The following is a 15,140-nucleotide window of genomic DNA, read 5'->3' on the forward strand; positions in this document are numbered from 1 at the left end:
ATATATATATATATATATATATATATATATATATATATATATATATATATATTCCACCCGCCACCGTAGTGTAATAGTTAGGGAATGTGAATTTGGTGTCTTAAACACCATTTTCAGGAAAAAATGAAAAACAAAACAAAATTCAATTAAAATTTTATTTTATCTCACTTTTAAATAATGTACATAAAAAATGCATGAAAGGATTGCTAGATTATGGAAGGAATTATTAAGTAATCATTGTATTTCATTATATCACACTTATTTGTTCAGAGAATCAGCATTCTTCCTCTGGTTAGACTTGATCTCTGCCTTTTGCGAATCAGTACAGTACTCTGCAAAAAAATAACAAAAAAATTACAATTAAATAATTCTCATGATCTGCATACTCATTAAGACATATAATATTATCAAATATAGCATCCTACATATGGCATGTTTGAAAAGCGAACTTATTCACGATCTCAAAACAGTATTTCTTTTATCATGAATTTCTGATAATAATACTTTTGTATTATTTATATAGCGCCATTTTCGTAAAATGCTACCTCAAGGGATTTTATGCACCAAATGTTGATGATTGTGATCAGCATTGCATTTACCTTGCAATCATAGGTCTACTCACTTCAATTCAATGTTTGGGAAGTAAACAAAATTAATTAATATCAGGCTTTTTCCAGTGTGTAAAATTAATCCGGGGTTCGGATCTTGCATACATCCAAATAAATAGAACTCTGCTTAATAAATGTTTTCTCAGTCCAACATAACAAAGATGGCTGTTGTGAACTCATATGTACTGTGTCATGAGATGGATCACATATCTAGGAGTTCCAAAAAGTTAAGTAGCGTAAATGTCAATCATTGGTAGATTAGTTACTGTTGCACGTGTGAAAAGTGACCACTTTAACAGTCTATGACAGCCATAAGCCCTGTAAATACCCGGAGTTCTTTATTCTTCTTCATCTTTATTAAGATGCGATTTAAAAAAAATTAAGTTCGTGAAATAACTAGACGATTTAAATATATCGCCCACTCCTTTCAAGAACGTCATAAATCAAAAAACTTGATTTTTCAGGAGAACGTTTTTAAAGTTTAAAAATATAATACAATGTATTAAAAATAAATATCAAGCCACTTGTTGATCTTTTAACAGTGCGACAGATCTTTTAAGGTAAAACCTAAAGGTTTTTTCTCCATTTGAAAAATATTTAGTTTATTTAAAAAAATAACTTAAAAATAACAATACGTTTTCTTAAAAATGCAAAAACAAAACTTTCTGCCCTGTAGCGGGTAAGTATTAAGTAAAAAATATGCCTCTTTTGCTGGAATATAGTAGATTTTCTGGGCATTCCGAAAACATGAACAACTAAAAATTGTCGATTTTTGATTTATAACGTTCTTGAAAGGAGTGAGCGATATGTAAGAATAAAACAGATGTATAACACCACTTTTCAGACTAATAATGTAAACACGACTAGTTTCTAAAACTACAGAAGTTCTCATCAACAGAAAAAATACAATGTGCTTATATTTTTTACCTTTTACTACACCGAATACTACAAAAACAGATAAATGAAGGGCTTTAAATAATGGTATTTGTTAAGATTTTTTGAGCAACTGATAATGAAACGGCTTTGTTTATTTTACATAATTACGAAGGTACATTTTTAGAAAATCCACTAATGATCAGATTGACTAAGAATTTTTGAAGAAGTGAAAGGTTCGTAGTTATCTATTCAACCTAACCATCAATCATATTTTGACACACCAAATAACTTATAACTGCGACAGAAATATTTTTACTTTTAACTTTATGTCCGCCTACGTAGTGTAATGGTCAGCACGCTCGGCTACCGTTCTAGAGGTCCCGGGTTCGATTCCCAAAGGGGGTAAAATAAATATAAGTGATTTTTTCATTGTAATATTTATTCAATATTACCCTGGACTGGTACCTGAAGCGGAGGGCTGATCACCTTTCCTTCATGTGTAAAACGATCAATATATCACTGCGTTTATATGACGCAGTGCCCTATGCACCATTGGGGTGCGGATAAGGGTTTTTATTATAACTTTATTTAAGAACCATTTGTTGTTGTTTTTAAGAAAGGTGCGTTGAGATGGTTCGGACATGTAGAACGAATGAGTGAGGAAAGAATGGTAAAACAAATTTATGAGGCGAATGTAATTGGGAAAAGAAGCAGAGGAAGACCGAGAAAAACATGGCATGATCAGGTATGCCAAATACTTGAAAGTGATATATTATTAGATTAAAACCAATATTTTTAGCTTTCCCACTTTATTTTTAGTTGACCAGCGACTGGGTTTCGTCGTTACCGACATCATCAGACTGGTCTGATGATGTCGGTAACGACGAAACCCGGTCGCTGGTCAAATAAAAATAAAGTGAAAAAGCTAAAAATATTGGTTTTAATCCAATAATATATAAAAAATGCAATTCCATCACGAAGTGTCAGTGGATAATACTTGAAAGTGGTCAGGTTAGGTTAACAATCGGCGGGTATGTATGAGGAGATGCATGAACGTGGATGAGGCGAAGAATGTTTGAAAGAGTGGTGTGGCGTTCTATTCTCTCTGCCTACCCCTGCGGAAAGCGACGTGATGGTGATGGTTTAATTTAATTGTTTAGGTATTGAAAAAAATTGACCTGTAATACAGTATTATGGTGTAATTTTTTATGTTTCGACATCTCAACATAAATAAAGAAGAATATGGAAGTCTAGGTATTTACAAGGCTTATGACCTGTGCATGGGTTCGGATCTTGCGTACAAATAAAAGGATCTCAGCTTTCGCAATCCAACATAGATGGCTGTTGTGAAACCATATGTACTGTGTCATGAGATTCATCAATATATCTAGATCCGAAAAATCCAAAAAATCGAGTAGTATGGTTGTATATCATAAGGAAACTAATTCTAGAATTGCGGTCATAATTTCAAAAATGATAAAGCTAAACGCAAGTGTCATTATTATTTTGTTTGTAAATAAAATAAGATTTGACACTGGCAGAAATATACTCTCACTGGGTGACTGCCAAATAAATAAATAAAAAAGGTGAATATTGCACTGCGTAAAGTGATCACTTAACCAGCCTATGACAATTCATAAGCCTTGTAAATACCCAGACATCCATATCCTTCTTCATCTATGTTGAGCACCAAAAATAAGCAAAATGTGAAAATCCAGATTTGTGAACAAGTATTTGGACCCACCAAAAATGTTGTGAACTGATTATTTTCTCTATCATAGAATTAATAGTATGTCATATTTTTTTAAGAAATGCCTTAAACTTACAATTTTCGCATTGATCACACACAAAAACATATATTTTCACAATAATTGTGTGTAACATAAAGTTGAAAAAATCCAGATTTTTTAACAAGTATTTGGACACTCAAAATTTTGTGAATCTTTTTACATTGACATCGTAAAATAATAAAAAAAGACAATGGAAAAATACTTACGGACTTTGCTTGGCTCCCAACCAATAAATTCTCCAGTTCTCTGGTTCTCCTGTTCCAACCAGTCTTGCAGAGGCTTGAAGTACTCCAGGATACCTCCGGCGTCCATGTTTCTCTGTCCAGTGATGACTTCCATGGCGTCTTGCCAAGGGCGGGAAGATCCCATCTGGAGCATCTTACTGAAATAACAAACAAAATACCATAAATATAACCAATTAAGTAAACTTATCCAAGGTATCGCAACCTTGTCAAAGGCAGTTAGTTTAACCAATTAACTAACTATCACGCCACTCATGTTCTATTTCTAGCAAATAGAGAGCAGAAGACAGGGTGGTATGGCATTCTATTATCTAAAGAGAATATAATGCCATACCACCCTGTCTTTGCAAACATTCTTCGCATCATCCTCATCCATGCATCTCCTCATACATACCCGACGATTATTTTGACTCCTGACCCGGCCGCTTTCAAGTATTTGACATACCTGATTGTGCCATGTTGTCCAACTACATTTACCTCATCAATTTGTTTAACCGCTCTTTCCTCTCTCATACGTTCCACTTGTCCAAACCATCTCAACACACCTTTCTTAATTTTGTCGATAATGCTTATCTCAGCCTTCCATTCTTTCCTTATTTTTATAAATATGCATTTTTAATCTGTTGTATGAACCACCCATAGTAATGAACTTCATGAACGATCAAAACGGAGAGTGCTTTTCGTATTTCTTGACATTTCTCTTTCCAGTTTGATTTTTTGAAGTGTGGACACGTACAGTTTGTTATGGAGAAATACTTATACTCCGAGAAAGGGAGCAGAAATGCTTTTATTGTATCATTACCATTTAGCAGCTACTTTCATGGACGTGTCCTTTCGAAACTTGGCTATCGTATCATATATATATATATATATATATATATATATATATATATATATATATATATATATATATATATATATATATATATATATATATATATATATATATATATATATATATATATATATATATATATATATATATATATATATATATATATATATATATATATATATATATATATATATATATATATATATATATATATATATATATATATATATATATATATATATATATATATAAATATATATATATATCGTGTTATTTTTTCTGTCGCTTATATCAAGCTCACGCCGTGAGATTTTTATACAGGTCAGGATTTGAATAGGATACTTTGTTATTAAGTATGTGAAAGTAAAACAGTATTATTTTTCACATAAAAATATAAATAAAAACAGCTTACGCTAAAGCATTTCCAGCTTCCTTGCTCTGGTAGATGTCACAGTTAGTCAATTTTTTAGTTTCATCACCGGGCACGTATTCTCCAGCCTTCTCACAGAGAGCTCGATGGAATTGGAACTGAATCACAAAACTGACGTAATATCTGAAAACATAAAACGAAATTTGAAAACGTATTTCAAAACATAATCCAGTGATTCGAGCGGATTTTAAAAAAGGCGGCAGCTAAAATATTTTATAACAACACTTGCAAAAATCATTATAAAACAAGTTTAAAAATCATATTAATAATCTGCTTCATTTTAAAAATTTGTTCGAGATTTTAAAATAAGTATGCTGCAAAAATTCGAAGAAATCAATAAAACACACACAAAATAAAAAATACATAATGAACAATGAGTGTAAGTCCCTCTCTAAGTACAAGAGCTTAGTCTCTTTATGTGAGAGAACACAGCGTTGCTTATTTTAAGATTGTTAAAGTAGAAATGTCAAATGAATTAAATTATAAAAAAATCTTGTAACTTTACTAAATAAATAAATAAAAAAAAACTTAACTAAGCAACGGGGTAATTTAAATTTAAAAATAAATTTAAAATAATTGACGATATTGTCTCATGGGAAGTCAGAAATATAAATAAATTTCTTGAGGTAATTCAATTTAACATAAATTGGTGATTTTATATTATGAACTCACTTTGTTTACTCCTGGTTTAATATTTATTTGTGTTAAACATATTAATACTCAAAAATATACTTAAGTATTAACTATTCTTTCACATTTTTCTTGTTTAAAATTACTACAATTTGTCTCTCTTACGAAAGTATAACATACATAATATTGTACTAAATACCCGTCCACAAGCTTTGCCGATGTGAGATTTTTATTTAGATTATTTTTATAAAAAAATTAAATATGTAAGCGAAAAATTATCAATAATAAACTATTTTCTTGTGTTGACTATATTACAATAATATTCACGCCATCTATTGACGGAAACAAACTATATTTTTCAAGTATTTGAATAAATACAAAGTAAAATAATTACTGCTTTTAACTAATCGGGCAATTTTTATTTTAAAAAAAATATTAACACTATTTTATTACGAGTTAAATGAAAACCGTGATTGTAATTGAATTACCTTTTTTTAATCATCGTCTTATTCAACAAGTTTTTTTTATAAGCTCTACCGGACTAATGGTTTAATGAAAAAAAATAGATTTCATTAATTTTAATTTGTGTAATATCACAATATTTGTGAAGCAATAAGCATGTTGAAAATCTATGAAACGAAAATGCAATCGAAACATTCAAAATGCTAAGTGACGGCATTTATCAAGGAGTACGCCATGAGCAATGTTTAGTACTGTGTGTGCATTGCTGTAACAACAGATGGCGCTGCTATTGTGGTCAAAAGGGCTGTAATTTTTTAAATCAAGTGTTTACTTGTCTCATGAATAAATACCAGTCACACGTATATAAAAAAAAACAGGCGAGTATTCGAATACAGTTTTGTGTCCAAAATTCCAAAGCTAGCAAAATTTTAATAAAAATCAGTTTTTTAAATATCCCGAATGAAAAAAGGTGATTTTGAACAAATGAACATTGCATTTTTTTATTTATATAGATTGCAGTCTAAAAATCGTTACCTGGCATATTCTACATCAGCAGAGACATGGTATTTGGCTGCGGCATCGAAGTCGTCCTCCGTTCTGGTCACCGGAGGTTCGAGTCCCTGCAAGTCCTCACGAAGCTTCCAGAAGTGGCAGTTGTAATTATCGGGAGTGGTTTCTCCCCTGAAGATGGCGTACCTGTATACATCCAGCAGGTAGGCGAATGGCAGGAATACAATTTTTTCAATGCCCTAAAAAAATACACCATATATAATCTTAAGGTAAACGAATTCATATCACAAAATAAAGTATGCAATAAACTAGTAATTATCTTAATTTATATCAAATTTATGTTTGGTACTGATATTTCTCAGTAGAACTGCATTTTGTGTAATAAAATAATTTTGCAGTTGTTTTCACTTTTATTTTATTTTACCAGTGAACAGGTTTCGTCATTTACAAGATCATCAGACTGGTGGAAGGCTAGACAAAATTTTATGTCGTATACACAAGGTAGGAATTAAAAACCATGGTTTCATGTAATTTTTCTGACAAAATGAATTAATTACATAAATAAAATATAAGTTTAGGATTTTGAGCAGGATTTTATATAAATTTTATTATTTATTTAAATATAGCAGCGAAAATCTTTTTCGATAATAAAAATATATTAAATCTAGCTTACAATATTGAATATGATTATTTTTTAAACTTTAATACATCACTTTAAATAAATTTATTTAAATTTATTTTGTCAGAAAAATATCAAAAAAATATTTGTTTTGTATATAGAACCCAGTCAATGTTCAAATAAAATTAAAATGGTATTTTTTTACCTACAGTACAATTAATGTTTATATTTCCCTACGTGGTTAAGAGAAAAGCAGAAAATATTAAAATATATCATTGAAAAACAAAAAATAATAAACGCTCGTTATTGTCAAAATTACGTCACATATGTGAATATATATGAATTATATTGCATGTACCTTGCTATAGAGATGGTTAATTTCACTCTGTGCGTCATCTGCCTCGTCTGGAAGAAGTCCGATCTTCCTCAAGTGCTTGGGAGTGGAGACCGAAAGGGACATCACATCACCAACAGCCTCATGAAATCCTAAAATAGATTACATTATATTGTTTTATTATTAAATTTGCAACATATTTTGTACACAAACCGCTTATTATCCAAGTTAAAACACCACCATTGATAAAATACTAGATATAACAAAATGATAAAAAAATGTTATTTAATACAAAAGAGTGAACAGTAAAATTATAATAATTTAATATTTTTGTAGTGTAATGGCAAAGGGGTATATCTGTAAAAAATTCCATTTTCTATGTTTGTTCCACATAATGTTCAAAATACTGTATGCCATAATTCTGGCAAAAGGATATAGCTGTAGTTTCAATACTTATGAAGTTTTATTAAGATTAGTACATATAAAAATGCATAAAACAAATGATTTATTTAATTCCACAAGTTTATTTTTGCTCTCCTGTAAAATTTGGTCTGAGACAGATATAGCCCTTTGCCTTTGCATTACTGATTTACAAATCATTACACAATATTTGAAATAAAATATATTAAATAAAGCCCATCTATTAAAGGTACATCTTTTTTTTTTAAAATATGTAAACTTTAATTTCTAAAACCGAGAAAAAAAAGACCGAAACCAACTTTAAAAAATTACTTAACTACAAACAAATGGTGCTGAGAAATTAATGATCTCACTGAGAGAGTGAACTCAAATGTGAATAAAGGTTTCAATTAAAGTATACTCGTATATATACTAATTCCAAAATTAGAGTATTGCGTTTTTTTTCTTAATCAATTTCAACGTAGATGAGATCAACGGCGATGAAATTAATGCTATTAAACGTTATTCACAAAAAAAAAACAAAAATCGGAAAATTTTAACTGTCAGTTACGTGATGTATATTGTTATATTGTGTCGGTTTGTGGTCCCGCGGTTAGTGTCGCAGACTCTCGAGTCAGAGTTTTTTGGTTCGAGCCCACTGTATGGTACTACAATTTGATACCTATTTTCTAATAATGAGCTGCTTATGCTCACGGAAATAGTATGAAATTTAAGTATTTTTGTTAATAGTAAAATCACAAATATTAATTTTTTTAAGTAAAAAAAATATTTTACATATTCATGAAGAATCCTTGATCAAATGAACAAATTGTAAAATGGCAATCGCGTATCAATCAGGGGTTTTGATAAACAAAACTAGACGTGAAACAAATAAATAAAACAGAAAGAATAAATAATGAAAAAACACGACTGAAGTACAAAGCATTATCACAGTTCACCAAATCGATGCCCATAATCCCATCACATTATGGTAAAATCAAACCTGGATTGGCTCCTTCTTTAAATATTGCCGGCTGGTCTTTGTATTGTAAGAAATATTGGATATGTCCCATCTCGTGGTGAACCGTTTCGAAATCGATCGCGTTTACCACTGTGCACTGTTTAATCCTTGAAAATCAGAAAACAAAATCAATCGTAAGTAGAGAGAGATCATTACCTGGGTTTGCACCTCTCCTGTGTACCACAGGCAGATTTTTGTACTGCAGATAATACTGAACGTGGCCCATTTCGTGGTGGACTGTCTCAAAGTGAATACTATTGATGGAGGTACACATCTTTATCCTTAAATTAACAAAAATGATACTCATGAGCTCGAAATTTCGGTTTTGTGATATTTATTAAGATTAACACACATTAAAATTCTTTAACGTATAATATTTATTTTGTAGGTCAGAAACACGACAAACCAAACGTAAATATTAATTAAATTTTAATTTATACAAATGAAATTGTTTTTAATGTATTTATTTAACAGTAATTAAATTTATAAAAATATGCTTTTGTGATGTTTGCGGGTAATAAAAATTAATGATGGGTGGACATTTTTTTATATTACCTAGCGTTCAAGTGACTCTTAAATCTAGCTTAGGATTATCCAACACCGCTTATCATATTCTTACTTAAACTCCCACTTAATGTAGTTATATTCTCCAATTTTATAACATTTCCCCACTTGTGAGTGGGTCAACTCTTCATGTTTAAAGTTACTCCAATTTCATGTGATTTCTGAGTGAAAATTCTAAGCGAAAACACTGGACATGGGTTGATATTTTAGTTTTGAAATTTGTTTACATGTTCTACCTCACTAAGAGTAGTTTTGATAAGTCGCCAATAGTACAGTTCGAGTGTATTGGAATATGGAACAATCCTTTGTTATGCTGTTTCAAGCAATCATTATATGTGTCAGTTTTCATTGATTAATTTTATTAATACAATACATACTAACATTTCCATAAAATATTGTAAGATATTCTTGCCCATTTGGACATATAACATTAGTATAAATCTACCTGAAATCTTCTCCGTCGTAGAAGTCCCACGCAGAAGCATGGCAAACCAAATCACGACCATCAGTTGGCTTTTCAATAATAGAGTTTTGCCAAAACTTGGGAGGCATGGCAGTCAGGTTCAAAGATTGGAAGAATTCGTCAGCCATTTCGAACATCTTCAAAGCAGTGTAGTTCTGCAATAGTACGCAAAGAACCATAGAGAAAGAAGGTAAAAAAAATAGACGATGGGTCGGATCTCGTGGTTAAACTAACTAAATGATCGTTCATTTAGTTGCGGTCAAAATAAAACGAAAGGATGTATCAGGGAAAAATTGACTGATGAAAATCACATTGTTTTTGACAAATTGTAATTAAACATTTTGCGGCAACGCTGTGAGATACGAAATGTAGATCCACCATTCGGAATGGTAGATTCACCACTATCGTGGACTTTCAACAACAACAAAAAAGATGAAGAGTTACTTGGAGATGACTAGTTAGTGTCCGAAGTCAGAATTTTCATTGTTGAGCTTAATGTACTGCTACTTGAATCCTCTTTTTAATAATGGGTTATTTCGGTCTTCATTAAGAGTTTTTATTAATTTAATAGTATGAATTTGAGATACCATATAAACCGTATGTACTTCATAAGTAGAAAAGTAATAATCCAAAAATGTGATTGAAATAAACAAATTAAATCAAATGGGGTACCTGTTCAATCATGTTCCCGGTGACATCGACATCAGGTTTGTCAGGATAAGGCCTGCTGAATGGCTCAACGTTACTCCATTGTTGGGCCCAAACATTACCTACGATAATTCATTTCCATTATTTTCATTTTATCCTTCAATCTTAATCAAACCTTTATGTATTTTATAAAATTCTCAAATTCGCTAATTTGAATTAATATAGGTAGATGTATTTTATAATTTTATTCTTAGATTTTGAATCTCACCCAGCATATGTGCAGGAATAGGACCCTTGCGTGATATAACATTGTCTCCATATTTATCCCAGAGACGTTTCCTTACATACGCGTGAATTTGGAGATACAACGGTTTCAGCTGATTCCAGATCGTCTTCATTTCATCTTCAAAGTCATCTTGTTCGTATTCACTAAGCCAACTATTAGCATTGTCAGTAAAATCTAAAACGGAAATAGTTCTTGTAAATTAAATGTTACTAAGATGAATTCCTGGGTGATTTCATTTATTGAGAATTATAAAAAAGGTTTCTTACTGTTCATAACGGCAGCTTCATTGCTTAATTTAACATATTCAGTGAATGCTCCTTTGACTTTGGCTCCAGCTTCCTTATGCCACTGAACCCATGTGTGCTTCAGCTGTTCGGGATTTTCACTGCTTGCAAAGATTTCAGTTATTTCTAGACAACAAAAGAAAATTAAATTTGTTATGTTTTATAAAAGTATCAACATCATTACTTTAAACAAACTATTTATCTTGGATGTTAACCTGGTTCTAGAGAAAGATCACAGTTGGTCAAATTGAAGAAATCACAAATCTTAGCTCTAGCGTAATTGCTCTCCATTTCCGAAATCGATCTCTTGAGCAGTTCAAATTTGTCATCGGGCAAAGCTGCACTTCCCAGGATTGAGTATTTTTTGAACTTCCTCTTCAGTTCATAGTCCTGGAAATCAGCCCAGTTGTAGCTGACTGTCTCTTTCCAGGCTTCTTTCTCTTCTCTAGCAAGTTCCAAGGACACTTCAATCTAGAATAAGGTAAGCATGTGAGTTAACAATTGATTGATTGAAAGCGAAAGGGAACAGTTTTGATTAATTGTTTGTGAAGCTATTTAAAAGGTGAAGGAAAAATCCATGGTCTTCACACAGCATCTGAGAAGTGGAGTATATTTTGGCAGTACCAATAGGTTTTCCAGAACAATTATCCTTGATAGCTATGATAATAAGTCAAGCCACCGTATAAGAACATCCTAAAAGTTTTATCCCCGCGGTTTCTTATCGATTTTGTTAGGGGCTATTTTTTTATTTTTGCCCGCGAAATAATAAAATGCGCATTGATAGTAAAAACTTCAAGGACGAGCCAATTTCGTACGACCTTTGCACATTATTGTGAATAAAAAAATCTTTTTTGTTTTTCTTCTTAAATTGCATTCATTATTAAATAAATGTATGTTTATTACAAACTACTATTTTTTTTGAGTAATTTGATATATTTTCCACCAATATTAAAAAGAAATAAATCGGTCAATATTTGATAAAAATATTGGTGATTTTGTACACACTTCATTTTTGCAAATGAAAGTCTTTTTCTATTTTAGCATACATTTAAGAAAAATCTCAGCATTGAAACGTTGAAAGAGGTAAATACAGCTAATCATGGTATAATTTTATCATGTTTTTACCCTGTTCTGATCATTGGCATCGGTGACATTGGATCCATATTGCCATTCTGCTAGAGTTCCATTGTTCTTCCTTATAGAATCAGCTTTGTCCAACTTCTCCATGTACTGAGCTGCTGTCAATTCTGCATCCTCCAGTGCTGTGTCCTTTCCTAACGTCAAAGGAAGGGCTATCGCCAGGATAACTGCTATGGCTACCGTGATGCCGACCCCCATTATAACTTGCTAAAATAAATAAGAAATACCAAATAAGTCAACTGAATTATTAATGAGGAAACACATTCTACACTTCACTCTTTAAAGGACGTTGAATGGTTTCGAGATTCAACGATGACTTAATTCACCTCTCTCCAAAATCAGGTTTTACTGTTTGTCTGTAACTGTACAAATACCAGACAGGAATTTAACTATTTGATAGAAAAAACCTTTCTACATCAATATTTAAACATGTTTGAAGTAGGTACCTACATAATAAGAACCCAAAGTGAATAAGTGTTTGAAAATTAAAGTATTGAATTCTACAAGTATAATAAATCCTTTAGTTTTAATCATTACTTTTTTTAAGTAGGTACACTGAAATGCGATAATAAGTCTAATTTATTATAATTTTTTATATATTTGTTCAATTTATTTGATGATATTTCGATTACCAAGCCAGGCATACATGAATACAGGCATGTCAAGAATAAAACCAATTTATCACATTCTGTTGATGTCCAAAAAAAAAAACGAAAAATACAATCAATATTCAATATTTTAAGCACAACCTTGTGATTTTCAACTTTATAACTTACATAGTAAAATTGTTATAAACTCACTTTACATTTTATTTGAACATACTTTCTATTCTTCCTGGAGACTAATTAATATAAGTTTATGGTTTATTTAAGAGTCCGTTGATTTGTCCACTTATTGAACATCCCTGATTCATTCTGTAACTGTCTATCAACGAAAAATTCGTATCAAAGCCCTGCAGCCAAATATCAGTTTTTTGTTGAGCAGATAGTTTTTTGTATTAATTAGTCCTGAGGAAGAAGCTGTTACTGTGAAAAAATATTGAACTAGTAGACATTATAATCAGGTAGTGAATTAATTTTACAACCATATTTTATTATAAGTTAGAGACGAATAGGTGATTAAGATAGAGAATGGGCATTTGCATGGCTTACTAGCTTGTTAAAGGGATCACCTTATTTACTGTTCAACATTCAACCAAAACATTTTTTTTTTTATGTATTAATTTTAAATCAAACACAGATTTTTTGAGTCTACTAAGTTGTATTTTATTAACAAAAAACACATAAAAAATTATATTGTGACAATTGTTTCGCCTTGTTAGGGCATTATCAAACGAATGTGAAGATCAAATGGACTACAGTCCTTATGTAGCTATACAATTCACATTCGTTTGATAATGCCCTAACAAGGCGAAACAAGTGTCACAATATAATTTTTTATGTGTTTTTTGTTAATAAAATACAACTTAGTAGACTCAAAAAATCTGTGTTTGATTTAAAATTAATACATAAATTAAAATGGAGTTCTACAAATTAAACGCCAAGTCAATAAATAACATTTTTTTTAAATAAAAGTACAAAGATTTGAACAGGCTAAAAATATTATTTGTAAGTATCAGATCCAACTCTGTGAAATATTGTAAATAAATATCCATGTATATTTGCACATTCACAAAAATCACTTGCACTTTTTTAGCTGAAAAAACACAAGTTTACAGAAAGCGCTACTTGCTTAAATAAATATATGAAAGTGTAAATACACAACTTTTTTGCTTGCAATAAAATATGGTTATGTGTTATACACGAAATGGTTTTCAAATTTCATTCTCTGAAAAAAAAACTAAAATAATATAACATGCTCATTTTCTTTATTTGCATTTTTTCCCAAGATTTTAATTAATAGACTTCCTTACCGATGTTGACATATTAATAAAAATATTTCTTTTAAGATAAGTATTCATTTAATCATTTATTTTTATAATGTAAATAATAAAAATACGATGTATAATGTTTTGATAGATATAATACACTATGATATTATTTCATTAAATTAATTAATTTACTTCATGCATTTTTAATTTAAATTTTATAAAATAAGTACGACTGTTTCTTTAAAATCTGCGTCACAATAAATTTTAAGAAATAAACTAACTAACTAACTAACCATCACGCCGCTTCCCCGCAGGGGTAGGCAGAGAGAATAGAGCGCCACACCACTCTGTCCTTGCAAACATTCTTCGCCTCTTCCACGTTCATGCATCTCCTTATACATACCCGCCGATTGTTACGACTCCTAACCTGACCACTTTCAAGTATTTGGCATACCTGATCGTGCCATGTTTTTCTCGGTCTTCCTCTGCTTCTTTTCCCACTAACATTCGCCTCATAAATTTGTTTTACCGTTCTTTCGTCACTCATTCGTTCCACATGTCCAAAGTAGCATTTGTTTATTAAATATAATACCATATAATAAAAAATGGAAATTGACTGTTATAATTTTTATTTTATTATTGTACGAATATCACAATATTGCTATTAGTGGACTTGTTGTCATTGTGTTCTAAGCCTGAGCACGTAATGTACCATCGTTAATTATATTGTGCCTTTGAACTTGATTCTATATACATGACGTCACTATAATTTTTCGTGGTAACGTATATTTCCGGTTACACGACTTAATTTTAACTGGTTTGACAGCAGTCAGATTCCAGTTATGATTTTTGAAGACCAATTTGGTGAAAATTCATGAAAATGACTCAAATAGGCGTATATTTCAAGTATAAATTAATATTAATAATAATTCGAATTTATGCACGCAGTTAAGAATAAACATATTACAATATTACATAATTGATATATCCTCAAAATTATAAGATAGTATTAATGATTTGCCAGCAGTAAGATTACGGTTATCAATTATGGAGACCGATTTTGTAAAAATTTAATGCAATTAAATAAGTTCATATTTCAATAAAAAAAAAAATAATAAAAAAATAATTA

At 30.6% G+C, this 15,140-nt stretch overlaps 1 protein-coding gene across 7 annotated transcripts in view; it reads right to left on the reverse strand.

The window, feature by feature from the left end:
• Positions 1 to 136: 136 nt before the first annotated feature.
• The window catches only part of LOC148312428 (angiotensin-converting enzyme-like), a 35,163-nt gene continuing 20,159 nt past the window's right edge, over positions 137 to 15,140 (reverse strand). For 3 of the 7 annotated variants that reach the window (XM_088277260.1, XM_088277263.1, XM_088277262.1), the window contains exons 2-13: positions 12,127 to 12,348; positions 11,217 to 11,472; positions 10,984 to 11,127; positions 10,700 to 10,891; positions 10,456 to 10,553; positions 9,766 to 9,938; positions 8,913 to 9,037; positions 7,361 to 7,488; positions 6,408 to 6,622; positions 4,764 to 4,904; positions 3,481 to 3,656; positions 137 to 332 (exon numbers count right to left, since the gene is read on the reverse strand). In XM_088277260.1, the coding sequence (XP_088133386.1) occupies positions 259 to 332; positions 3,481 to 3,656; positions 4,764 to 4,904; positions 6,408 to 6,622; positions 7,361 to 7,488; positions 8,913 to 9,037; positions 9,766 to 9,938; positions 10,456 to 10,553; positions 10,700 to 10,891; positions 10,984 to 11,127; positions 11,217 to 11,472; positions 12,127 to 12,348 (1,944 nt within the window). In that variant the 3' untranslated portion in view covers positions 137 to 258. Of the gene's footprint in view, positions 333 to 3,480; positions 3,657 to 4,763; positions 4,905 to 6,407; positions 6,623 to 7,360; positions 7,489 to 8,738; positions 8,864 to 8,912; positions 9,038 to 9,765; positions 9,939 to 10,455; positions 10,554 to 10,699; positions 10,892 to 10,983; positions 11,128 to 11,216; positions 11,473 to 12,126; positions 12,349 to 15,140 lie in introns of all 7 variants that reach the window. The other 4 variants (XM_088277266.1, XM_088277264.1, XM_088277265.1 and 1 more) reach the window with 2 other exon arrangements.

This window comes from Brachycentrus maculatus, unplaced genomic scaffold, assembly GCF_059751285.1.
Source record: "Brachycentrus maculatus isolate JH-2025_06_01 unplaced genomic scaffold, ASM5975128v1 h1tg000040l, whole genome shotgun sequence".
In the NCBI taxonomy this organism is placed as follows: Eukaryota; Metazoa; Arthropoda; class Insecta; order Trichoptera; family Brachycentridae; genus Brachycentrus; species Brachycentrus maculatus.